Source organism: Salmo trutta, chromosome 12 (assembly GCF_901001165.1).
Source record: "Salmo trutta chromosome 12, fSalTru1.1, whole genome shotgun sequence".
NCBI lineage: Eukaryota > Metazoa > Chordata > Actinopteri > Salmoniformes > Salmonidae > Salmo > Salmo trutta.
Window position 1 is genome coordinate 78,150,562 of NC_042968.1, and position 27,028 is coordinate 78,177,589.

Sequence of the window (27,028 nt, forward strand, 5' to 3'; positions counted from 1 at the left end):
AAAATCAAACCATTCCCTTGAATAAAAATAGATAGCAATATACATATTTCACCCATGTTGACCTGCCAATTTAAATGCAAGTGTTTGCCTTATTGATTACAAACAACCACTGCTTGACACCCATAAAGACACTAGAATAGAGTATTTATTAAAACTGCATTTCAGTCAACTCAGCAGGGTTGGTCTTAAGCTCCATGACACATGTTGTGTTTACATACTGTTTTTAAAAAACACTCTGTAAAAGTGAAAGTGTCTATAACTGTGAAAGTGAAATTGTCTATATCTCTGTGTTTGTATGACAAAGAGGGAAATGTCCAATAGTTATAAGCATTCATGAGTGATGTTTATGTTTATTGGCTGGTTAATGTAAACATTATATTGACCAAATTTGACAGTTGACAGCACAACCACTATTTCCATAATGAATGTAGGTTGTCACAATCTTATCTTTTCACCTTTCTAAAAAGAATCTACATTTCATTCTAACTATATGGAATCAAAAAGTTACTCTCCATATAGTTTCATCCAACAGTACCATACCAATATCATGGCCAATACCCATAAACAAAAGATCCAAAGAGAATAACCCATAGCTCATTGTTTGTTTTCAAGGTTTTGTTGTAAAGTGTGATAGTCTGTTGGGCTGTAGAAGAAGCTGAATATATACCTCTGCCTTGAATTAATTCTAAAGTTTGTCACAAGTCAATGGATCACATTATAAATATTCTCACACCATTAAAACATTCAAAATTAAACTTTTTTTTTCATTGACCTACCTGCTGGTTTGTGTGGACCTGTCTCCACTGAACCCCTCGTTTGGTGCCTCTCAGCAGCACTGCCTATCGCTCCACATCCTTCCTGCTTCACTAGACCCTGAATTCTAAGAATCAGATGAAAAAGGTTACTTCCTTGGTTGCAGAAGAGAGTAGTTTAAACATTGAGTTGCCTTATGTTTATGATGTCAGGGAGGACAGGTTCCTTTGGGTCGCCTTAAAAAGTGTGTGTGACAGAGGAGGGGACAGCTGTCACATTCGATCAAATTTCCCCTGGGTCTCTCCCGGCACCTGGATGGGAATCATGAATTAGTCACTTTTTAGGTACTGTCCCTACAGCCAATTCTTACAGCTCTTTGACGCACTCTTACGCTCAATATTTACATAACTTGTGTGTCGTTATCAGTATAATAACAACATTTTCTTTCAAACATTAGCAGGATTAATATTTCTGTCAAGATAAGAGAACAGTATTTAATTTGACATCTACGGATTGTGTATGACTTCTGATTTTAGTGCTTTTTCAAAATGATCTTGTGTCTTTTTATTCCATATGAACAGCATACAACAGAAAATGGATCATGCTAGCGAAAGTTTTCCTTTTGTTTTCTGACCTCTCTTGCAACTACGGTATCAGAGCCATGTTAAAAATAAAAAGAGGATTTGGTCATATGATGAAGGCTATGTGAATTTCTCTATTACATTTTGACATGTACATTTTAGTCATTTAGCAGACGCTTTTATTCAGAGCGACTTACAGGAGCAATTAGGGTTAAATGCCTTGCTCAAGGGCACATCAACAGATTTTTCACCTAGTCACCTCACATTTCTTTGCAAAAGATCTTAGGGAAAAAAGAAAGGACCACTTTATTTCATGAATTAATTTCATATTAAAATGTCAATAAAATTTGACTTTCAGAAATATCACAAAACAAAAAAGGTTATTGTCATTTAAACTTATTTGTCACGCCCTGGCCATAGAGAGGTTTCTGTTCTCTATTTTGGTTAGGCCAGGGTGTGACTAGGGTGGGCATTCTATGTCCTTTTTTCTATGTTTCGTATTTCTTTGTTTTGGCCGGGTATGGTTCTCAATCAGGGACAGCTGTATATTGTTGTCTCTGATTGGGAGCCATACTTAGGCGCTGTTTTCCTTTGGGTTTGTGGGTGGTTAATTTCTGTTTAGTGTTGCTAACCTGACAGAACTGTTTGGCTGTCGGGTTTTGTTTCTTTGTTTATTGTGTTCTCAGTAAAATAAATACATGATGAGCACTCAACACGCTGCGCCTTGGTCTACTCCCTGCAACGGCTGTTACATTATTTCTCAGTTTCAGAGAATTATTAACTTTGTTATGACTTATTCTTGAAACTAAGTACTGTACAGGTGTTGTGTTCTGTGATTCCATTTTTTTGTGTGATTTATTTGACCATTTTAAAACACAAAAACAACCACACGTGGATACAGTACAATGCCATTAAAATCATTGAGGATGACACAAAAAAGTTTAAAAATGTATTTCCATTGTGGTCCTTGTGAAAATACATGAAAACAAAATATACACAAGATTATAACATGAAAACCAAGTATATCTCATCAATAGGGAGGAAACCGTAAAAGGAATAAAATAGATTACCATGTAATGTTCATTGAAAACAATTATACTTTCATTTAAGCCTGTGCAGTTGTATAGCATTTTGCCCATAAACCATTTCTTAAGGTTTATCTTAAAACTCTCTAGCATAGGAATGGATTTTATATGGTTTGGTACACCATTGCATTCCACTACACCAGTGTTAAGGAAAGAGCTTTTTCCAGCCATGCTCCTATAGCACAGCGGTCTGATATTGGCAACACTGTCTCTGGTGTGATGGCTATGAGTCTCTCATGAAATAAAGATAACCAGACGGGTAACTGGGGGCAAGGTCATGTAGAACTTTAAAAACCACCAACAGTTTGATTTGCACCACCCGGAGATCAACTGGAAGCCAGTTTAGTTCCCTGAAATGGTTAGGACCAATGTGCGTCCTAGGGAAGAGCTTGAGTATAATTCTCATTAGTTTGATTTGGGACGTTTGAAGTTTGTACTTCATATTTTTTTGTTATACCACTGAACCATGAGGTACAAGCATATTTATAGTGGCACTGTATCAGATGTTGCCAGGGTCCTCATAGTCTCTGTATCCAGGAACTTGGCAACCCTTGCCAGGAACTTTGTCCTGGAGTTAACCTTCCCAATGTCCTTCAGAGCCATGAGTTCACCTGTCGTGTTGGTCCAGTTCACACCCAAGTATGTAACAGAGCATTTTTCGTTCACCACTACACCATTACACTTGACCTAGAAGTTGGAAATGTTTCTTACTTTGTATTTGGAACTAAACAGGATACATTCTGTCTTGCCTAAATGCAGAGACAGTTTGTTGTCGGATAACCACTTACTGACTTTAATCAGTTTGCTGCTTAGGGTCTTTTCAACTGTCTCCTTATTCTTATGTGAAACCAAGAGGGCAGAATCGTCCACATACAGGAACAGAGGGCATGAACAGGCAGAATCCATGTCATTTATATAGACATGGAAACATGACCACATGATGACAGGCTCATAACACATTTGCCAGAGAGCCATAGAACTGACCCTGACGGTTGATGTAGAGACAGTATTGATGGAAAGGATATCTTAACATTAACTTATTACCAACGTTTATGCCTTTGATATGGCTTGATATTCCCAAGTATGGATTATCTCCATAAAAAAAACGTATTAGTTGACATAAAAACTATTAAAACAGAGTGTGGTTGGTGTGGGCGCAGTTCACCTCTTAGTGCTGGAGTGATCTCATAATAATTTTCAGGAAATCTGAATGTCAATATTATCGCTGTGCACTCCATTAGAAGTTTTTTATTTGCATAAACATTTTGGTGAATCATACTGACACCAACATCCATAGAGGGGAAACGTTTTAGTGTTTTGAAGCCCAAAGTACAGGAAGTAACTGCTCATCACTACCGCCCACCCCCAGAGGGTGGGTGGGGCTTTTTTCTGTCTGCATGTACATTGTCTTTGATGTTTACGGAGACAGTATTAGATCAGACCAAAAAATCCCAACCATAGTGGTTCTTCTGGCAGTTTAAGTCAAGACAGGGTTGCACATTTACCTTTACGTCTTTATTGCAATCTCTAATCCTAGCAATTTACAGTCCAGTAGCAGTCAGTGTCGTTTAGGATGAGGGAGGACGATTTTTTTTTGTTAATGGGCATGGCCTTATGTCTATTACAGCATATTGGATAACTGTCATTCCTATTCCATTCACCCAGTTCAGTGTAACAGCGATAGGTTTAGGCTACTACATGATACTCAAATTTTCCCTATACCCATCATGAGGTTGCTACAACCTAGCCTATGAATGAAAGTTTACAACGTAGGTGCACACAGGTCGAGAGAAAATGTTGAGGTGACAGACAGTGACACATTCAATACTGCCTTGCACACTCTGCCTGCATCTAGCTTATATAGGGTGTAATCATTAGTCCAACAGTTTCAAACAAGAGTTTTTATTGGACAAATTCAGGTATGTTTATCCCCATTTTGTTCCGTTTGCTTATGTTTAAAAAAAGTTTTTCAACAGAATCGGTGGATTGAATACATCCCTGATCACTGTAAACACAGTTCACTTTCATAGCAGCCACTTTGTATTCCTTCTCGCATCTATTCCTTCTCGCATCTGAAGTCAATGTACCCAGAGGAGGACAGAAGCTAGCTGTTCTCCGGCTACACCATGGTGCTACCCTACAGAGTGCTGTTGAGACTACTGTAGACCTTCATTGCAAAATGGTGTTATTTATTTATTAATAGTCAATTGTTTGGTCACATTTAGTATAGTTGTATCTAAAAATGATAACTTGTTTAATGTCTTAACTTTTTTTGTAATGAAATTGAATGAGGAGGATGGTCATCCCCTTCCTCCTCTGAGGAGCCTCCACTGTTAGTCAGCACATATTATACAGGTTCTCCTCAAAATACGCTGCCATTGCTGCATGAACCCGACAAATCAATTGTATGAATTAACCATCTCCTGTAGGTTCTCTATACGGGCAGTTGGGAAAGCACATAGCTTCTGGGTGGGGAGTGCAGACATGGGGTATAGAGAGAAATAGTAATGTTATCTTTTTGTAGGAACTAACTCCGCCTCGGTTCGTTGGACAAAGCCTATGGAAGAAATGAATGGCGTTTTTGTAGGGTTTTTCGATAAACGTCCAAAGGAAAGTCTGTCGTAAACACAGGCTTACGAGACCGTATGTTTTGTTCAATGAGATACTCTTCATCAGCTAACATATCTTTTGTGATTTTTTTTTGTTGTATTACTTTTATTTTAAAAAGCACATAAAGGCTTCATAATTCATAAAGGTAATGTTAACCGACTGCTATTATACCATAGAACAAAACGTATAAGATCTCCTAAGCCTGTGTTAACCTCAGACCTTATTTTATTATTATTTTCCCATAGGGATGGGTGAACGAACTAGAGGTTACTCATTTCCGGGTTTTAGGACTGGCGAGCTGGCGAGCTCAATATGTAACATAGACTGATGTCAAATATTTGTATAACTAACCCAAGACAGACCAGAGTCTATCGTTTCCGATGGGAGCAAATAAATCATAGCGGCCAGAGCCAAGCCCGAGCTAGTGAGACCATATTAGCGCGTTCTAGCCTTTATTTGCATATTTCCGTTTTGGAACGCTACTCTGTTAAATGCGCGTGCATCAATTCGCCCTTGGACAATTCGTCCAAAAACATTATTTTGTTACGTTGGCAAAGGGTAACGTCTACACAACGCAGTCCACTCTGTTTGTTTTAGATTCTAGTTTTGAAAACAGAAAATTATATGGAGATCAGTGATACAATTTGCAGAATGTAGACCAAAATCCATATCGCTCCATCTTCTCCACTGCCAGTCACTAGGTTTCCTCTCATCACGATTTTGGTAGTGAGTGGAAACGCCAACCGGATGATTCACATGTATACATTCAGTAAAATATCTGGCTCATTGTTCTGTATGTGCTGATATGTACCCCTATCAAATTTCCTGGGGTCACTTCTTCAGCTGTGATGAAAAACCACTAGAGGGCGAGCCTGCACTTATATTACTGAGATACTGCGAGAGCCTACACCCTATGGATACACCCAGCATAGGTCCATTAAAGTGTCACTTATTGTTGATTGAAATAACAATGATACATTTTATTTGCACAGCTTAATAGATTGGTTTCCATCTCAAACTACATTTTAAAACCTCAATGGTGTTTACCGCTCTTACGTGACAGGGAAAGCTGTTCCATAAATATAGAACACTTGTTATTGTTATAGAATGTAATGTTATTTAATTTTTTTACACCTATCAGATACAGCAGATTGTACATTTATAGAGATCTGTATACAAAGTGGGTCTAGTAGTCAGGGGTTAACTGAAAGAGGCGGGGTTTAAACGCAACTATCCCCTTGGAATTAATGTTCCTAGTGTGTAGAGACGAACATTTAAATGGGTTACAAGGAACTTGATGGATAGAGCTAAACTGGTTTGGTGAACAAAGCGATGCTATATTCTTGAATACAAAAAGCTGAAAGAAAAAGGCGTTGTAGGCAGCAAGAACCGTGTGTTACAACGCACGTGGACTCGCATATCAGTTGTAATGTAACCAGTTAGTCAGCTACCTTCACAGTCTCGTGCTTGATCGAATGATGTTAAATCTTCGCGATTCTGCTGGTTTGTGATAAATGGTTGGATTAAATAGTGCAACTGGAGACCAACGATGGCCTCTCTTGATGAGATATAGCAACATAAGAACTACAACTGGACTGTTGAGAATTTGCTACTATTTATCCTACTCGTAGCCATATCTTTGGATGCTGCTGCCAGCTAGCTAACTTAATTTCTTGCAACTAAATAATAGCTAAACGCCTAAAATGCCACTGCAATTAGGTGACTTGGTCGACATGCCGGTAGCTAATCACGTGGTTGTTATGGGTGTTACTTGTATGCACACGGGGGTACAACCATAGCTTTAATGTTGCTCCGTATTTATAGTTAATGTTATAGCTAGCCAGCTATGATTATTTTCTTATCTGAATGACCTGGTTTCCATATTATTGAGAAGCAGCTATAGTTAACTAGCTACTCACACACTGCAATTTGGTCTCGCACTGTCGGCCGCCGAGTTTACAGTCCACGCAGGCTAGCTAGCTGCATTTCTACTAGTACTACGTCTACCTGTCAAGGAAAGGAGGCGGTGGCAGCTGTGGTGTACATTTCTGCGTTCTTTATAAAGATCACTGCAGTTCATGTTTCGACAAGAAGTCAGTGTACTATCTTTTATTTCCGTCTTGTTCTTACCTTTTCCAAAACGAGAAGAGGAATATGTCTAGATATAACATTTACAGTCTTTTAGACTGGTTGTATGGAGGCGTGGACCCAAAGTTTGAAGGCAACGGGGGCCCAGAATGTGCCGCCTTTCTTGCACCCCAACAACGTATCGGCGAGAGTTTTGTCATGGTTCTGATTTCCATCGTGGAAGTTGTCGTCGCACTGAGAAAAATCAACATTTCTAAAGAACTCAAAGAGATCGCGAAAGATGGTCCAAGGATAAAAGAGGACAGTTTGGGCAAGAACCTGTTGCTGGTTGCTTTGTGTATGACGTTCGGAGTAGAGGTTGGATTCAAATTCGCCAAAAAGACAGTGATATACCTACTGAATCCTTGTCATGTTGTGACCTTGCTGCAGGTAAGATTACAACAAAGAATGGGAATACTAGCAACAACCACTTTTTGCAAACATGCATGGTGTTATTCACACAGGGTTTAAACGTATTTTTAAAGGGGCAATCTGCTGTTGCATGCATACATTTTTGCATTTATACATTAATGATATGTACCCATTTGATTCGTGAAGAATGTAACTTCTAAATGACTCATGAGCTAAGTATAACTGTTGTAACCCATCAGAACCAAAACTATACCCTTGTTTTTCTCCATTGTTTGTAAACAAACACTATCGCCTCCAAACATGGTTAAAACTATAGTTTTGATATCATGGATGGTCAGTCCTTATTCATCCATAGCGCTGTCTTTAAATTTGAGTGGTTACATTTCTCCAGCCCCATCCCTCAGCTGTTTACCGAAACGGGGGCTTTGCTATTGTTTCAACTGCTGATTGCCCGTTAAAGTGACTTTTGTCTTTTGGGAACTCATATCTCAAATTTTAAGTGTGAACTTGAGATGGGCCTACTAATTGTTTTAGTGTTGAATGTGCATTGAGCATTTCAGTGTAGAGTAGACCTACCCAATGTACACTGAACAAAAATATAAGCACAACATGTAAAGTGTTGGTCGCATGTTTTATGAGCTGAAGTTAAAGATCCTAGACATTTTAGATACATACACAACAAGCTTATTTCGGTCAAATTTTGTGCACAAATTTGTTTACATCCCTGTTAGTGAGCATTTCTTCGTTACCAAGATAATCCATCCACCTGAGAGGTGTGGAATATCAAGAAGCTGATTAAACAGCATGATCATTACACAGGTGCATCTTGTGCTGGGGAAATAACAGGCAACTCTAAAATGTGCAATATTGTCACACAAGACAATGCCACAGATGTCTCAAGTTTTGAGGGTGCATGCAATTTACATGCTGACTGCAGTAATTTCCACCAGAGCTGTTGCCAGATAATTGAATGTTCATTGCTCTACCATAAGCCACCTCCAACGTCGTTTAGAGAATTTGGCAGTATGTCCAACTGGCCTCACAACCACAGACCACATGTATGGCATTGTGTGGGCGACCGGCTTGCTGATGTGAATGGAGTGCCTCATGTTGGGGTTATGGTAGGGGCTACAGACAACGAACACAATTACATTTTATCGATGGCAATTTGAATGCGGAGAGATACTGTGACGAGATCCTGAGGCCCATTGTTGTGCCATTCATCTGCTGCAATCACCTCATGTTTCAGCATGATGATGCACGGCGCCATGTCTCAAGGATCTGTAAACACTTCCTAGAAACTGAAAATGTCCTAGACGCGTACGAAAGCATGTTCCAGTTCCCGCCAATATCTAGCAACTTTGCACAGCCAATGAAGAGGAGTGGGACAACGATCCACCGGCCACAATCAACAGCCTGATCAACTCTATGCAAAGGATATGTGTCGAGCTGCGTCAGGAAAATGATGGTCACACCAGATACTGACTGGTTTTCTGATCCACACCCCTACCTTGAAAGGTATCTGTGACCAACAGATGCATATCTGTATTCCTAGTCATGTGAAATCCACAGACTAGGGCCTAATGAATTTATTTAAATTGACTGATTTCCTTATATGAACTGTAACTCAGTAAAATCTTTTAAATTGTTGCACATTTTGTTTTTGTTCAGTATACAAAGATTGTCTCTCCCTGTTCCAGCACATTATGCACTATTTACACAACGGGTGGTTTTAATCCTGAATGCTGATTGGTTAATACCGTATTCCAGCCTTGTCTAATCCACAAATTACCACTGGCTAAATCTATGATGTTAAAATGCCTATTTACTCTGTTCTGACTGAGCAATCCACTGTCTCATCAGCCCAGCCAGGCAATTTATAAACTTAATGTCTAGATGCTTTTTATAGTAGAGATCATCTCATATTTCTTTTAGACTAACATTTCGTTTTCAACAGCGAAGATTTGTGTAAGCCGTAGTCTGTCTCTGACATTTGGAACATTGATTCAATATTCAAATTCGATCTCCAGCTGTCCCATAGTAATGAATGAGTCGGGACGAGACAGACAGGCAGGCAGTGTTTCTCAGAGTCGAAATCATGAATGAATCAGCTGGCATCATTTTATGGATATATAGAATGAAATGCCATTTAAAAAAAGGCCAAACGAAATGAAGTGCAGCTACTGTAGTTTAGTCTTTCCAGCTTCAGTTTGAAGTGATTGTCTTAGCTGTGTTGTTGGCTAGCTCCTCTGAACAAGTGTCCTGACGAATGAGCCAATTTTCTATGCCAGGCAAAATTGCGCCTCATTAGCTCATTGTTATGGTTGTATCCAAATAAATGTCACTAGAAAACAGCTTTTGCAAATGAAGCTACTTCGCGTCCATAGATACAGAACAAAAAGACTGAACGACTGGGTCGCTTCTCTGGCAACCGAACCAATAGAATGAACGGCCAGCCGGCTTGGGTAGAAACCCTAGATTTGTGTCGGGACTATATCTTGTGGAAGGATGAAATGGTATGAATAAATTTAAATAACGTTTTTAATGAAAATATGTCAAACATTATTTTAATATGTTAGGAACCTGTTGTATACAAGTGATAACGCCCCAGAAGCCGGCCTGTGCCAATATATCCTCCAAACACCGGCTTCTCGGGCATTATCACTTAAGTATGGTATCTGCCTCTGTAAAACCGTTCTGTGTAGGTTTACCATCGTGTCCAATAGGTTCACTTTCTACCTTGTGTTTTTACTCTACATCTTATTGTGTACTGATTTCAGGAACATCTTTCATGTGGCTACGGAACCCGCCTTTACTTGCAGTGGCATCCAGAAAGATCATATCACTTATGAAAGCATTAGTGATGGGGGAAATTGAAGTCAAAGTAATGTATTTTATTAGGATGAAACATTCCTTAACCAGTGAAAGCTGCATGCACAATCTGACATGGGAAACCAATTCACTAGCCTCTCCCTGTTCCTTGAGTTATCATGTTGTAGCTTCAACTAAGGGAGTCCTGATGGCGAGGAGGGGACTAGAGAGAAACACATGGTGAAGGAATAGAATAGAGAGAAACGCTGGCAGGTAGGGGGAATGTATCTTGACTAGCTGCCCACCTAGTACACAATGACGGGTTTGTTGTTCAGTCAGCCTCAGTCTGAACATGAGGTGTGGGCAGTGAGCGTGTCTGCTGAGCCAACATTTGGAGAGCACTCAACACAGAGGGTGTTGAGGAGGTGGGGGCTCATCTGTTGTAATGTTGTGCATGAGTATCCCCCTCTTCCCAAAGTGGTGTGCTGCGGTGCACTATAGTTGTCTGATCTTATCCCACTCAAATTAACTGTGAGAGGATCATGTTGAATCATGTAAAGGGCAATGTCATCAGTTTCAGATCATTGATCAGAAAAAGGGCATGTTATGATTACAATACTGCAGTCATCAAGAAAGTCTGTTTTATTGGGCTCTGAAGCCCAAGGCTATCCAACGTGTAAACGGAAAGAGTGGTTAGAACTTGTTGCTTGGGCTGACCCCATTTAGTCGACTGGTTGATTTGTTTGGTCGATAAGCTGTTGATCGACCAAGATTTCTTTATTCGAGCAGCAGCGAAAAATGTAAAGAAATCATGGTGTACAAGACACCTGTCTGATTCGTGCCTGTGAGTGAACTGATCCATTGTGGAGGCTGTTGGGATGACACAGTCTATCAGTCTAAGACGTGCTGCTGAAATTGTATATGGTTATAATATTTATATTATTATTATTATATGATTTATAATTATATTTTTTAGCATGCGCTTTATCCTGCGTTGGACAGTGGTCGATGTCCGCGGTTCTGAAACGCATACGTGCACTGTTGAATTGGTGCCGTTTCCTTGACCATGTTGCTATGTGCATAATAGCAAAGTTAACAAGCATATTGGTGTTGAGAACAATGGGGCGGGGGCAGCAGCAGAGTTAGGAGACGAGAGAACAGTCCTTGCCTTAATTGTCTAAGAAAAGTGAGGAGAGAGGAAACCTCAACTAAATTAGGCTATTGAATACAGACCTAACTGTTTGAATGTGCCTGGCTTTAGAAATCATCCATATACAGTACCAGTCAAGTTTGGACACACTTACTCATTCCAGGGTTTTTCTTTATTTTTACTATTTTCTACAATGAAGAATAATATTGAAGACATCGAAAGTATGAAATAACAACATGTAGTAACCAAAAAAGTGTTAAACAAATTAAAATATATTTTAGATTTTTCAAAGTAGCCACCTTTTGCCTTGACAGCTTTGCACACTCTTGGCATTCCCTCAACCAGCTTCATGAGGTAGTCACCTGGAATGCATTTCAATTAACAGGTGTGCCTTCTTAAAAGTTCATTTGTGGAATTTCTTCTTCCGTAATGTGTCATCGCTTGATGGTTTTTGCGTCTGCACTTGAAGAAACTTTCAAAGTTTTGTACAATTTTAAGATTAGAGGCCACTGTGTTCTTGGGGACCTTCAATGCTGCAGAATTTTTTTGTACCCTTCCCCAGATCTGTGCCTTGACACAATCATGTCTCGGAGCTCTACGGACAATTCCTTCGACCTCATGGCTTGGTTTATGCTCTGACATGAACTGTCAACTGTGGGACCTTTTATATAGACAGGTGTGTGCCTTTCCAAATCATGTCCAATCAAGTTTACAAACATCTCAAGGATGATCAATGGAAATAGGATGCACCTGAGCTCAATTTCCGCCTTATTTACATTTTTCATGAATTTGCTAACATTTCTAAAAACCTGTTTTCACTTTGTCATTATGGGGTATTGTGTGTAGATTGAATTTATTTTTTATTTTTATTAAATCCATTTTAGAATAAGGCTGTAACGTAACAGAATGTGGAAAAAGTCAAGGGGTCTGAATACTTTCCGACTGCACTAATGTGTGTGTGTGTGTGGACACACACACACACACACACACACACACAGTTGAAGTCAGAAGTTTACATACACTTAGGTTGGAGTCATTAACTCGTTTTTCAAACACTACACAAATTTCTTGTTAACAAACTATAGTCTTGGCAAGTCGGTTAGGACATCTACTTTGTGCTTGACACAAGTAATTTTTCCAACAATTGTTTACAGACAGATCATTTCACTTATAATTCACTATCACAATTCCAGTGGGTCAAAAGTTTACATGCACTAAGTTGACTGTGCATTTAAACAGCTTGGAAAATTCCAGAAAATGTCATGGCTTTAGAAGCTTCTGATGGGCTAATTGACATCATTTGAGTCAATTGGAGGTGTACCTGTGGATGTATTTCAAGGCCTACCTTCAAACTCAGTGCCTCTTTGCTTGACATCATGGGAAAATCAAAAGAAATCAGCCAAGACCTCAGAAAAACAATTGTAGACCTCCACAAGTCTGGTTCATCCTTGGGCGCAATTTCCAAATGCCTGAAGGTACCACGTTAATCTGTACAAACAATAGTATGCAAGTATAAACACCATGGGACCACGCAGCCGTCATACCGCTCAGGAAGGAGACGCGTTCTGTCTCCTAGAGATGAACGCACTTTGGTGCGAAAAGTGCAAATCAATCCCAGAACAACAGAAAAGGACCTTGTGAAGATGCTGGAGGAAACAGGTACAAAAGTATCTATATCCACAGTAAAACGAGTCCTATATCGACATAACCTGAGAGGCGCTCAGCAAGAAAGAAGCCACTGCTCCAAAACGCCATAAAAAATACAGTTTTTTATGGCGGTTTGCAACTGCACATGGGGACAAAGATCATACTTTTTGGAGAAATGTCCTCTGGTCTGATGAAACAAAAATAGAACTGTTTGGCCATAATGACCATCGTTATGTTTGGAGGAAAAAGGGGGATGTTGCAAGCCGAAGAACGCCATCCCAACCGTGAAGCACGGGGGTGGCAACATCATGTTGTGGGGGTGCTTGCTGCAGGAGGGACTGTTGCACTTCACAAAATAGATGGCATCATAAGGAAGGGAAATTGTGGATATATTGAAGCAATATCTCAAGACATCAGGAAGTTAAAGCTTGGTTGCAAATGGGTCTTCCAAATGGACAATTAACCCCAAGCATACTTCCAAAGTTGTGGCAAAATGGCTTGAGGACTTAAGCCCTGACCTCAATCCTATAGAAAATGTGTGGGCAGAACTTAAAAAGTGCGTGCGAGCAAGGAGGCCTACAAACCTGACTCAGTTACACCAGCTCTGTCAGGAGGAATGGGCCAAAATTAACCCAACTTATTGTGGGAAGCTTGTGGAAGGCTACCAGAAACGTTTGACCCAAGTTAAACAATTTAAAGGCAATGCTACCAAATACTAATTGAGTGTATGTAAACTTCTGACCCACTGGGAATGTGCTGAAATAAATAAATAAATAATTCTCTCTACTATTATTCTGACATTTCACATTCTTAAAATAGTGGTGATCGTAATTGACCTAAGATAGGGATTTTTTTTTACCAGGATTGAATGTCAGGAATTGTGAAACTGAATTTAAATGTATTTGGCCTGACTTCAACTTTGTATGTGTGTATGTATGTGTATATATATATATATATATATATATATATATATATATATATATATATATATATATATATATTATATATATAATGTATGTATATATACACACACACACAGGCTATGTACAGTGGCTTGCAAAAGTATTTACCCCCTTTACATTTTTCCTATTTTGTTGCCTTTAAACCTGGAATTAAAATTGATTTTTTTTTTTTAAGAAACAAACAAGAAATAAGACAAGCTGAACTTGAGCATGCATAACTATTCACCCCCCAAGTCAAAAGTTGGATGGGTTCCACTGGTGTACAGCAATCTTTAAGTTATACCACAGATTTTCAATTGGATTGAGGTCTGGGCTTTGACTAGGCCATCCCAAGAGATTTAAATGTTTCCCCTTAAACCACTTGAGTGTTGCTTTAGCAGTATGCTTAGGGTCATTGTCCTGCTGGAAGGTGAACCTCCGTCCCAGTCTCAAATCTCTGGAAGACTGAAATCGTTTCCCCTCGAATTTCCCTGTATTTAGAGCCATCCATCATTCCTTAAATTCTGACCAGTTTCCCAGTCCCTGCTGATGGAAAAACATCCCCACAGCATGATGCTGCCACCGCCATGCTTCACTGTGGGATGGTGTTCTCGGGGTGATGAGAGGTGTTGGGTTTACGCCAGACATAGCGTTTTCCTTGATGGCCAAAAAGCTCAATTTTACTCTCATCTGACCAGATTACCTTTTTCCATATATGGGGAGTCTCCCACATGCCTTTTGGCGAACATCAAACGTGTTTGCTTATTTTTTTTCTTTAAGCAATGGCTTTTTTCTGGCCACTCTTCTGTAAAGCCCAGCTCTGTGGAGTGTATGGCGTAAAATGGTCCTATGGACAGACACTTCAATCTTCGCTGTGGACTTTTGCAGCTCCTTCAGGGTTATCTTTGGTCTTTTTGTTGCCTCTCTGGTTGATGCCTTCCTTGGCTGGTCTGTGAGTTTTGGTGGGTGGCCCTCTCTTGGCAGGTTTGCTCTGGTGCCATATTCTTTAAAAAAAAATTAATAATGGATTTAATGGTGCTCCGTGTTTCAGATTTTTTTATAGCCCAACCCTGATCTTTACTTCTCCATAACTTTGTCCCTGACCTGTTTGGAGAGCTCCTTGGTCTTCATGGTGCTGCTTGCTTGCCGCTTGCTTGGTGGTGCCCCTTGCTTAGTGGTGTTGCAGACTCTGGGGCCTTTCAGAACAGGTGTGTGTGTGTGTGTGTATATATGTATATATGTGTGTGTGTGTGTGTGTGTGTGTGTATATATATATATATATATGTATGTGTGTGTGTATGTATGTGTATATATATATATATATATATATATATATACTGAGATCATGTGACACTCAGATTGCACACAGGTGGACATTATTTAACGAATTATGTGACTTCTGAAGGTAATTGGATGCACCAGATCTTATTTAGGGGCTTCATAGCAAAGGGGGAGAATACATATGCACACACCACTTTTCCATTTTTTTGTATTTTTGAGAATTTTTTTTAAACGAGTAATTTTTTTTCACTTTACCAATTTTGACTTTTGGAAATCCAAATAAAAATCCATTTAAATTACAGGTTGTAATGCAACAAAATAGGAAAAACGGCAATGGGGTGAATACTTTTGCAAGGCACTGTACCTCCAGTGTTACTTTTTTTTTAAATAAGCATTTACATCAAGCAAAGTGAGTGCAGCCTAATCTTTTACATTTGTACAATTCTGCTTGTATCAATGACCAACAGGTATATCTATGCAATCAGTCACTCTGATGACTGTATATGAAGCACCTTTTCACAGGCTGCCAGCTGTTTGACTGTTTATCTGGCTTGTTTGCACTAGACCAATATTTGTCTGGTAAATAAGGAGTAGTCATAGTTCTGCCCGGCTCCTAGAGACTACTGGGAGATGCCTTTCACTGCCAATTCCACTTACCGTTTACTATTCTGGAAACTCTTTGTATACTGGTCAATGTTAACCAGGGGGTTTAGAGTTACAGGACTGCGCTGTGGCTCCTCATTAGCATATGACTCGTGTGCGTGTGCGTGTGCGTGTGCGTGTGCGTGTGCGTGTGCGTGTGTGTGTGTGTGTGTGTGTGTGTGTGTGGTCTGTCTGTGGACAAAGATGAGCTACTGTGACTTATTGTGGAGTTAGTTGGAGGTTTTGCCTGCAAAGGAACAGTGGATTCTTTTGCTGTGAAGTTTGCTATAGAACAGTAGGTCTCAACTGGTTTTGCTTTGGGACCCAAATTTAACCAGGTTGTCAGTTTCGAGCAAATATTCACATCCTGATTTATTTTTATGCCAAAATGAAATCTGGAAAACTATTTTTAATTCTATATTGATAGTAAATGTAGCAATTATTTGACAAGGGAACAACATTCCCACCTTTTTCATTGTCAATAATTAAATATTGTCCATATTCCTGATGAAGAATGTTAATAAGCTCACTGGTTTGGGATCACAAAATCAACCAAATCTGTTAAAAAAGCTTTGCTGTGATTGAAGAAAAATCGTTCAGATTTAATAATAACATTTTTAGGTTCTTTATCATTTCTACACTTCCTGGTTTTAGTTGTTTAAGTTTAAACAGGAGTATCCCCCCTCCCCGCTATTATTTTAAAAAAAATCCTCCGACACCCACGACCCATTCAAAATCTCCTGTGGGGTCGAGACCCACCAGTTGAGAATCTCTGCTGTAGAATAGATGAAACAACTGCGCTTGGCCGGTATACCGGAGTATTTTGGTAAAAGCCACAATGGTTTTCCAATACCGTTGAAACAATTTCTTTGAAGTTTTTTAATATATTTGAATTAGGGATGCACAATATATTGGTGAACATATCGGAATCGGCCGACAATAGCTAAAAATGACATCGGTATCGGCCCGGTGTCTAGTTTAACACCGCTGTGCAAAACCGATGTCAAAGCTGACGTGCATACCTTTTTATAACGTAGGTACATGACATAATGACGCCACGTAAAATGTTGCGCTACACATGCAACACAGCATTCCTAACCTAGCCCACAATATCTGCTGTGTGGTTCGAGCAGTCAACAAGTCGAGCAGTCATTTGTAAGAGTAAGAAAATTTCAGCGAGACAACTCAGGCAAAATCCATTCACGCCAAGATAATGGTATTCATTGACCTTGGCAATCAACGGTTCTCTGTCGTGGGTGATGTTGGCTTTCGCTGACTGGTCGAGCACCGGTACACATGTTGCCCTACCAGAATTACACAGTAATAGCTATTAGCTTCATGACATACCATGGAACGCCGTTTGGGTCTGCGTGTCAAAGAAGATGCACGTTAAATAACACTATTTGACGAGTCATAACACTATTTGAAGCGCTAAATAAGCTTTTAATTTGACACGTCAAATAACAGTTCTGTTATAGAATGTTGTGTGTGCTGAATTTGCACGTGCAAGCCAAGCGCCACCACTACTATCAGTATCACTGTCATAGTTGTACAAAAAGTCTGCAAACAAGCACACACCGGCCACGAACGGTGCACTGTCATTGCACCAATGTCATAAACAGCGCAATGCATTGCGAAGAGCTGCTGGCAAAACGCACGAAAGTGCTGTTTGAATGAATGCTTACGAGCCTGCTGGTGCCTACCACCGCTCAGACTGCTCTATCAAATCATAGACTTAATTATAATATAATAAACATACAGAAATACGAGCCTTAGGTCAATAATATGGTCGAATCCGGAAACTATCATCTCGAAAACAAAACATTTTTTCTTTCAGTGAAATACGGAACCGGTCCGGATTTTACCTAACAGGTGGCATCCCTAAGTCTAAATATTCCTGTTACATTGCACAACCTTCAATGGTATGTCCTAATTACGTAAAATTCTGGCCAATTAGTTCGCAACGAGCCAGGCAATGAACGCAAGAGCAGTGACACAATTTCATATTAGCAGGCAATATTAACTAAATATGCAGGTTTAAAAATATATACTTGTGTATTGATTTTAAAGAAAGGCATTGATGTTTATGGTTAGGTACACATTGGTGCAACGACAGCGATTTATAAAAAACATTCTCGCAAATGCGCTTGTTAAATCATCACCCATTTGGCAAAGTAGGCTGTGATTCGATGAGAAATTAACAGGCACCGCATCGATTATATGCAACGCAGGACACGTTTGATAAACTAGTAATATCATCAACCATGTGTAGTTAACTAGTGATTATGTTAAGATTGATAGTTTTTTATAAGATAAGTTTAATGCTAGCTAGCAACTTACTTTGGCTTCTTGCTGCCCTCGCGTAACAGGTAGTCAGCCTGCCATGCAGGCTCCTCGTGGAGTGCAATGTAAGGCAGGTGGTTAGAGCGTTGGACTAGTAACCAGAAGGTTGCAAAAACGAATCCCCGAATCCCCCCTGAACAAGGCAGTTGAAAAATAAGAATGTGTTCTTAATCTGACTTGCCTACTTAAATAAAGGTGTAAAAAAAAAAAAATCGGCAAATCGTTGGCCAAAAATACTGATTACCGATTGTTATGAAAACTTGAAATCGGCCCTAATTAATCGGCCATTCCGATTAATCTGTCGACCTCTAAAACAGATTGTCGTTTTTATGTTTTTGGGGAAGAACATGGTTTGCATCCATGAGCTAGCTAGCTTTTTTTTAATGACCAGCACTGTAGGTGTGCGAGAACTTTACCAGCATCGTAGCATACGTATCGATGAATCGTTGTGACATATGAAATACGAGTGATTGTGTAATAACTACGTAAAAATGTATGAATGCGTAAAATTATGTGACGTGCAGTCATATTCAGGTCATGATTGGTCAACAAGCTTATTTGACACACAAAGACCCAAACGACATTCCATTGTATGAGAAATTCTGGTTGAGAATGAAACAACTGAACAAATGAACAGTGAAACAGCACAGCAAGTAAGTGAAAGAAATGGGTTTGGTTATGTTTTACTGGCAATGGGGACATACGTAAATGCCAACGGATGTGATACAGCCTGGATTTGAACCAGGGACTGTAGTGATTACTCTTGCACTGACATGCAGTGCCTTAGACCGCTCTGTGTGTGTGTTCACTATTTAACTGTATTAGAATGCTTAAAAGGCCGCAAAAAAAATTATATCGGTTACCGGTATCGTTTTTTGGGGGGGCAAGGAAAATATTGGATATCGGTATCAGGCAAAAATGAAATATCTGTGCATCACTAATTTTAATATATTTTTTTAGCTACTTTTTAAGTAAATACCTGTCGTCAACTGGTGCAATACGATAGGAGATAAATATCACGATTTCAGAGTTAATGCCTAAACTTAAACATTTCAATTTTGAACAACTTCGTCTAATTCTGATGTGATACTGTTAAAGCTTGTTGGAACATTGAACGTTTCTTCAAGTTCAGTCGCAAAATCCATCAAGCGCTATGATGAAACTGGCTCTCATGAGGACCGCCGCAGGAAAGGAAGACCCAGAGTTACCGCTGCTGCAGAGGATAAGTTCATTAGAGTTACTGCAGCGATATGCCATCCCATCTGGTTTGCGCTATCATTTGTTTTTCAACAGGACAATGACCCAACACACTACCAACACGCTATTTGACCAAGGAGAGTGAATTGCTGCATCTGATGACTTGGCCTCCACAATCCCCCGACCTCAACCCAATTTGAGATGGTTTGGGATGATCTTTCTTTTTTAATTGACCTTTTCTTTAACTAGGCAAGTCAGTTATGAACAAATTCTTATTTATAATGAAGGCCTTGTTCAGGGGCAGAATGACAGATTTTTACCTTGTCAGCTCTGGGATTTGATCTAGCAACCTTTCGGTTACTGGCCCAACGCTCTAACCACTAGGCTACCTGCCGCCCAGAGTTGGACCGCATATGGGGAAACTCCTTCAAGACAGTTGGAAAAGCATTCCAGGTGAAGCTGGTTGAGAGAATGCCAAGAGTGTGCAAAGCTGTCATCAAGGCAAAGGGTGACTACTTTGAAGAATCTAAAATATATTTTGATTTGTTTAACACTTTTTTTTTGGTTACTACATGATTCCATATGTGTTATTTCATAGTATTGATGTCTTCACTATTCTACAATATAGAAAATAGTAAAATAAAGAAAAACCCTTGAATGAGTAGGTGTGTCCAAACTTTTGACTAGTACTGTATGTCTATATTTCTTTTCGCTACTGCTCGACTAAAGAAATCTCGGTCGACCAACAGCTTATCGACCAGTTTACTAAATGGGGTCAGCCCTACAAGGCTGTGGGTAATATCAAACGGGGATACCTTGGGGTCAGTTGATCACTTCTCTTTCCATGACATAGACTGAGCAGGTGAACTCTATTATCCCTTATTGATGTCACTTGTTAAATCTACCTCAATCAGTGTAGATGAAAGGGAGGAGACTGGTTAAAGTATGATTTTTAAGCTGAGACAATTGAAACATGGTTTGTGTATGTGTGCCATTTCAGAGGGTGAATGAGCAAGACAACAAATGTAAGTGCCTTTGAATGGGGTATGGTGGTAGGTGCCAGGCGCACCGGTTTGTGTCAAGAACTGCAACACTGCTGGGTTTCCTATGTGTATCAAGAATGGTCCACCACCCAAAGGACATCCAGCCAACTTGACAGAACTTTGGAAAGCATTGGAGTCAATATGGGCCAGCATCCCTGTGGAACGCTTTCGACATCTTGTAGAGTCCATGCCCTGACAAATTGAGGCTGTTCTGCAGGGGGCTTCCCATTGTTACTCACCACTGTGTCATCTCGCTGGAACAAAAGCACAGCATGCACACACAGTGAATGCTTTGCCCTGTCATTATCTCATTAGATAGAACTCAAGATGATGTCCCTGGAAAGAGAATTCCAGAGGTATATGTCTCAGGATGTTCGATTGAATGGGAACTGAACCATTCTCTGGAGATGAATTATCCTGAGAACGAATGCTTCTTTAATTGGTCTTTGGGGGGGATGGTCCACCTATGGTTTCCATAAGGGTCTACTGCACTGAACAACAACTAAGTAGATGGCAACATGGCTCAGCATGCCATAGCCCAGTCAAGCTAAGAGTAGAATGCTATAGTGCTCTAGTACAGGCAAACTTGTTCCTGGGGCCCACACTCGATGGAAATGTAGGTTTTTGCCCTAGCACTACACAGCGGATTCAAATAACTAACTCATCAAGCTTTGATTATTTGAATCCACTTAATAGTGCTAGGTCAAAAAACTAAGCTCCCTGCCTGCCCACCTCGGTCCTGGGAAACACTGCTGTAGTATCACAGCCCCACCCAGCAGGGCATAGCATGGGGCCTCCGGAATGGTTCCTTCTCTTGGTGCTGCATATTCAATTAGGCTACCTGCGTCGACATGCAAATAAGCATGCACCAGTCTTTACATGCATTGGCCAAAAACTCTCTGTTGAGTAAACCTGCAAATTTGTATGGCAACACCCTAATTTACATCAAGACATGCTTGTTCCTGTTTTCTGTTAAGACATTTCCAAAACCCAAGCAGAGTCTCTGGTGGGTGGGCAGGCAGGCAGGCAGCTCTGTGGCTGGAGAAGAATGAGTGAGTGTGTGAAGCGGCCTATTCTTCTTGAGGGGAAGAGCAGTGAGCAGCATGGGAGCACAGGGTTCAGGCAGGGGTCTAGCTCTGTCCTTGACAGACCAAGATAATCAGAATGTCACATCTGGCTGAGAAAATGTCCACCAAAACAGAACACTACTAGCAGTCTAGCACAATACTCACTAATACGAAGGAATGCTCACACAAGTGCAATGAACAAATATTTGCAAACTGGTAATTTTACAGTTTAGTCATGTTGCAGACGCTCTTATCCAGAGGGACTTACAGTTAGTGCAGTCATCAGACTGGGAAAGTAGATCATTGCCAAAATCCCAAAGAATCCCTTTAGATAGCTAAGTGGGACAGCAACATCTCAGTCATAGTAAGTATATGTTTCCTCAAAGTAGCTATCAGCAAAGTCAGCGCTAGTAGGGTGGGAAGAGTCAAGTGCGAGTTAGTTTACTGGTTCCACCATTGGGGTGCCAGGACAGAGAAGAGCTTTGACTGTGCTGAGTGGGTGCCAGGACAGAGAAGAGCTTTGACTGTGCTGAGTGGGAGCTGCCCTCCCGTAGGTGCGGGAGGGCCAAGACACCAGAGGTGCCAGGATGGAGTAGTCCGGTTGTATGATTTGAACATAGCCTGAAGGTAGGGAGGGGCAGTTCCTCTTGCTGCTCCGTAGGCAAGTACCATGGTCTTGTAGTGGATGCGAGCTTTGACTGAGAGCCAGTGGAGTGTGTGGAGGAGCGATGTGACATGGGAAAACTTGAAGGTTGAACACCAGGCGGGCTGTGGCATTCTGGATAAGTTGCAGGGGTTTGATGGTAATAAAATATTCATACTAATTTCCTTTCGGCTCCATCATTCAGAGCTTCTGCCATTTGAAAATCATTTAGAGTGCATCTGCTTTAGGTTAGTAGCTTATGCAGTAAATGACAGTTGAGAAGATTGTAAGTGTTCACTTTATCCATTGTTCGGTACGTTTACATGCACACAATAATACGATTATTGTGAATACTCAGATTTAATATAATAGTTTAAAACGTGTACCTGCTTTGCAAGAAGAAAGATTTCCCTCATAATCCTGTTTTACATGGACACATCTGAAATCAGACTACTTTGATAAATGTAGAAAATCGGCAATCAAAATAAACATTATCACAGCGACCATGTTGTTTTTGGAGACGTTTGTATGTGAGAATGCATGCTTTCAGTTTTTCCGAACTCACTTCCCTCCCGCTCGAGCTGCTTGTGCAAGCATGTGTGCAGATCACACTGCTGGAACTGATGTGTAGTTATCTTTTAACAACTTCCCTGACTAATTGACAAATTATTAGACAAGGGTATAGTCCCAAAAAATGTTGCATGTCAGCAATCAAGTTTAAGATGTATAACTTTAAAAATACAGCCAGTATGATGCATTTTGCATCATATAATCCTGCTTTTGAAATCATGACATTTTGGGACAATATCAGCAATGGACCTTGAAGGAATTTTCCTTTTAAGGTGTTTACATGTCCTAATAATTTGAGAGGTTACTCAGAAATCCAGGTGTTTTAACCCCCTAAGGTCGATGTCAGCCCCCGCTGAAATCTAATTAGTAAAAAAAAATATCCCCATAAAAATCTGTCAGTTTAAGCTAGAGATGTTTTTTGTTTGCATTGGATACGTCTCAATCCATCACATCGGCCTATGTCGCACTTCTGCAGCTGCGGTGAAAGGCCATGAGACATCCCTTTTCACAAAATCCTATGTCGTGTCCGAACGGTTTGGCCTACAAACTATTGTGATTGCTCTTACGACCCCCACAAGCATCTTGGGACTGGTCGGTACAGCCGATCTGCCAACTTCTGTCTGTAGCGTCCAAACAGTTTGGCTGCACACTAATATGACCCCTCTGTGCAAAGGTGAAACTCTCACGAACATGTTTTGCTCTAGGACGACCACAGGCCTCACAAGACTCGTTCTGAAGGTCCCCCGGTATCAGTTGAAAAAGTGAATGGAAGTACATATGGAGACTGTTTAGTGCCAAAAATAAGGAGTTAAATATACTGAACAAAAATATAAATGCAACATGTAACGTGTTCCCATGTTTCATGAGATAAAATAAAAATCACAAATGTTCCATATGCACAAAAAGCTTATTTCTCCCAAATTGTGTGCCCAAATGTGTTTACATCCCTGTTAGTGAGAATTTCTCCTTTTCCAAGATAATCCATCCACCTGACCAAGAAGAAGCTGATTTAAACAGCATGATCATTACACAAATGCACCTTGTGCTGGGGACAATAAAAGGCCACTTTTTAAAAATGTGCAGTTTTGTCACAACACAATGCCACAGATGTCTCAAGTTGAGGGAGCATGCAATTGGGAGGGTGCTGAGGAGCAATGTGCCCTCTAAGCTGCGTGTGTGCGCGGGCACGCAGGACTGCCGCACAGAATAAATATCAGCCTACGTAGAAAAGCACGAGATTGAACTTCACTCAACTTTCTAGTTTTCCCCTTTTTAACACTATCAATGTTTCCCTCTACTGTGGGAATTGCCAATATTAGCCACTTTTAATGCAACACAACAAAACTAACTATGCAAGACTTCGTATGCAAAACTAACTATGCAAGAGATTTTCTTGCAGAATGCATCAGAGTAGGAGTCTATTGCATTGACAGGGACGACTCAGCCCGTACTCTACAGACCGGTGCGGCATAACTAACCAGTTGCAGTATCCCTATATACAAATATACCATTGCCATATATGGATCTGACCATTCACTTTGAACTGGACTGTGTTTACAGCATGAGTGGTCACGAGTAGATGTACTTGTTGAGATCAAGCGATAGCTGCATGTAGCCACGTGGGCACATTTGTTCATAGTTTGTGTTAGTGAGTTATTAGCCCAGTTATAACACCTTTCTAGTCAACAATGGGGGAGTGGTTGCTTCCTACAACAGCACAAAATGTGTGCATTTCTAGCAGCGTTGTATTTTGAGACGGGCTTAAATAAGTAGCCAATACGCACAGGGAGCATAATTTGTCTGATTCTCTGTAATAATGGTATGGGAATAATACTTTATTTTGTAAAGTGGTTTCTTGTATCAAACATTTTTTTTTTGTCACCTCCTTATCTGAATGACAAGTGGATAAACGGGTTAATGTCAAGCTCTGCATATTTTTTCCAAAAGTCTACATTGACCACACATTGGCTGCTAATATAGGCAGAATGACAGCACAGCTTTTTCCATGTAAAAATATTATGGGATGCATTTTGTTTTTTATGGTAGGCCACTCTGATAGGCTTACATTATGATCAAATAGCCTCAGTAGCCTACTTGGCAACTGTTATAACTGTAACCTAAAACAGATACAGCCTGTGTTTGTAATAAAGCTTTTTTGTACAGAAAAACTCATTCTGATTGGCTGGGCCTGGCTCCCCAGTAGGTGGGCCTGGCTGCCAAGTGGGTGGGCCTATGCCCAAGGCCCACCCATGGCTGCACCCCTGTCCAGTCATGTGAAATCCCTAGATTTAGGGCCTAATGAATTTACTTAAATTTACTGATTTCCTTATAACTCAGTACAATCTTTGAAATTGTTGCATGTTGCATTTATTTTTGTTCAGTATAATATTGGTGGTCAGTCTGATTTATATAACCTGTTGGTGTTGGGTGTCACTAAAAACCTATGTACATTCTATGATCTTTTTACGATGCAGCTTTTACAACAACTCTCAAGGAAGCACCACGGCCTACCCAGTATCTCGTGTAGCACCACGGCCTACCCAGTATCTCGTGTAGCACCACGGCCTACCCAGTATCTCGTGTAGCACCACGGCCTACCCAGTATCTCGTGTAGCACCACGGCCTACCCAGTATCTCGTGTAGCACCACGGCCTACCCAGTATCTCGTGTAGCACCACGGCCTACCCAGTATCTCGTGTAGCACCACGGCCTACCCAGTATCTCGTGTAGCACCACGGCCTACCCAGTATCCATAAAGGACCCGACTTGGAGTTGAATATATCAGTAGCATATTTATTTTTATCAGTGTTCTTTCATATTTTTCCACAGATCTTCTTGCTGGCCTGTCCGCCATGTAAAACAGCCATGGTCCTCTTTAGGTGAGTACCTCCATTCTACACACTCTCACTGCCATGAAATCCCAACCCCACCTCAACAAGTCACCACCCTCAAATATGTATCCAACCACCCTCACCCCAAGTACCCACCCATTCTATCCTCCTGACCACACCATGTATTAAGGTGTCATGCTGAGCTATGTGAGGACGCAGACTAGCCAGTGACTGTGGAGTTTCCCAGGCATTACTTCAACTGACTGTCAAAGTTCTTCTTAAAATAGACCATCACCCTGTCAACACCTTAGTGCTCATCTTATGACTGAGTCCCAACACAGTAGGACACTGAACTTAACCAGGAACTGCATGTACAATATGTGAAGCTGAGGGGAATTGTGAGGGTTTTACCACAATCTGTTGAATCGGTTCTCTTCCTTGTGAAGTTGCTCTAGCTGGTTGCCTGCATTAGGTTACACTCGAGAGACGAGGAGGGAGATCCATTGAGACTGACTGGACACTGGCTTCATGGTTCCACAAAACTGTTAATGCCCACTTCATTTGTAAACAATAAATATTGATAAATTACTAGCTCAAAAAACGTAATATGCTAAAATTACAAGTTAATTGGTGGGGGATGGTAATTTCAGAACCAAGGTGGGGTAGACAAAAAACAGGCAACACTGCCCCCCCTAATCTGACAGTGGGGTGGTAGATGCCTAGTCTCCCCTATGGCTAAGCTCAGGTGCCTACATAGTACATGCACATACATTACTTACACACACGTTTTACTATCCTTGTGGGGACCAAAACATTTATTCCCCTTCAAAAGCCTATTTTACCTAGCCCCTAACCCTAAAATAGCCTTTTTCCTTATGGGGACTGGCAAAATGTCCCCACTTGTCTGAATTTTTCTTGTTTTTCTAACCTTTTTAGGACTACTGCAATGCCACGAAAGTGAAAAGAACATTGTGGTTTTAGAATGTCACAAGCAACAGTTGACTATGCTGTTGATATATGACCACTGTGCACATTTCACCACACCAGAGCATGACATGCAAATTTAGTTCCGTCATCGGGCGGTCAGGCTGAGGTTCCTTCTCAGGACATTTCATAATCACAGCCGAGGTGTGTAATATTGCCAACATCCCACAAGTATTTTTGTTAGTCCACTTGTGTTTTTGAATTACTGTACTATCATTATTGAAGCTCATGTTGAAAAAAAGCTGCTATAATACAACACAGCTCCAGAAACAATGGACACCCATGGGACAACAAGACTGAAGTCAGACAGTGTACACTAAGTAGTCTGTATACTTGGGAGACCCTCTTTT

The 27,028-nt window shown here is 40.5% G+C and overlaps 1 protein-coding gene and 1 long non-coding RNA gene across 5 annotated transcripts in view; one reads left to right on the plus strand and one right to left on the minus strand.

Moving 5' to 3' along the window:
- Window positions 1–27,028, minus strand: part of LOC115204248 (uncharacterized) — a 49,736-nt gene that overhangs the window by 4,411 nt on the left and 18,297 nt on the right. For both annotated transcript variants that reach the window (XR_003880336.1, XR_003880334.1), the window contains exon 2: window positions 777–880. This is a non-coding gene — a long non-coding RNA (uncharacterized LOC115204248). The remainder of the gene's footprint in view (window positions 1–776; window positions 881–27,028) is intronic.
- The window catches only part of LOC115204247 (transmembrane protein 164), a 37,211-nt gene continuing 16,406 nt past the window's right edge, over window positions 6,224–27,028 (plus strand). Inside the window, exons 1-2 of one of the 3 annotated variants that reach the window (XM_029769659.1) lie at window positions 6,224–7,546; window positions 25,693–25,742. In XM_029769659.1, the coding sequence (XP_029625519.1) occupies window positions 7,184–7,546; window positions 25,693–25,742 (413 nt within the window). In that variant the 5' untranslated portion in view covers window positions 6,224–7,183. Of the gene's footprint in view, window positions 7,547–22,435; window positions 22,454–25,692; window positions 25,743–27,028 lie in introns of those variants that run through there. The other 2 variants (XM_029769658.1, XM_029769660.1) reach the window with 2 other exon arrangements.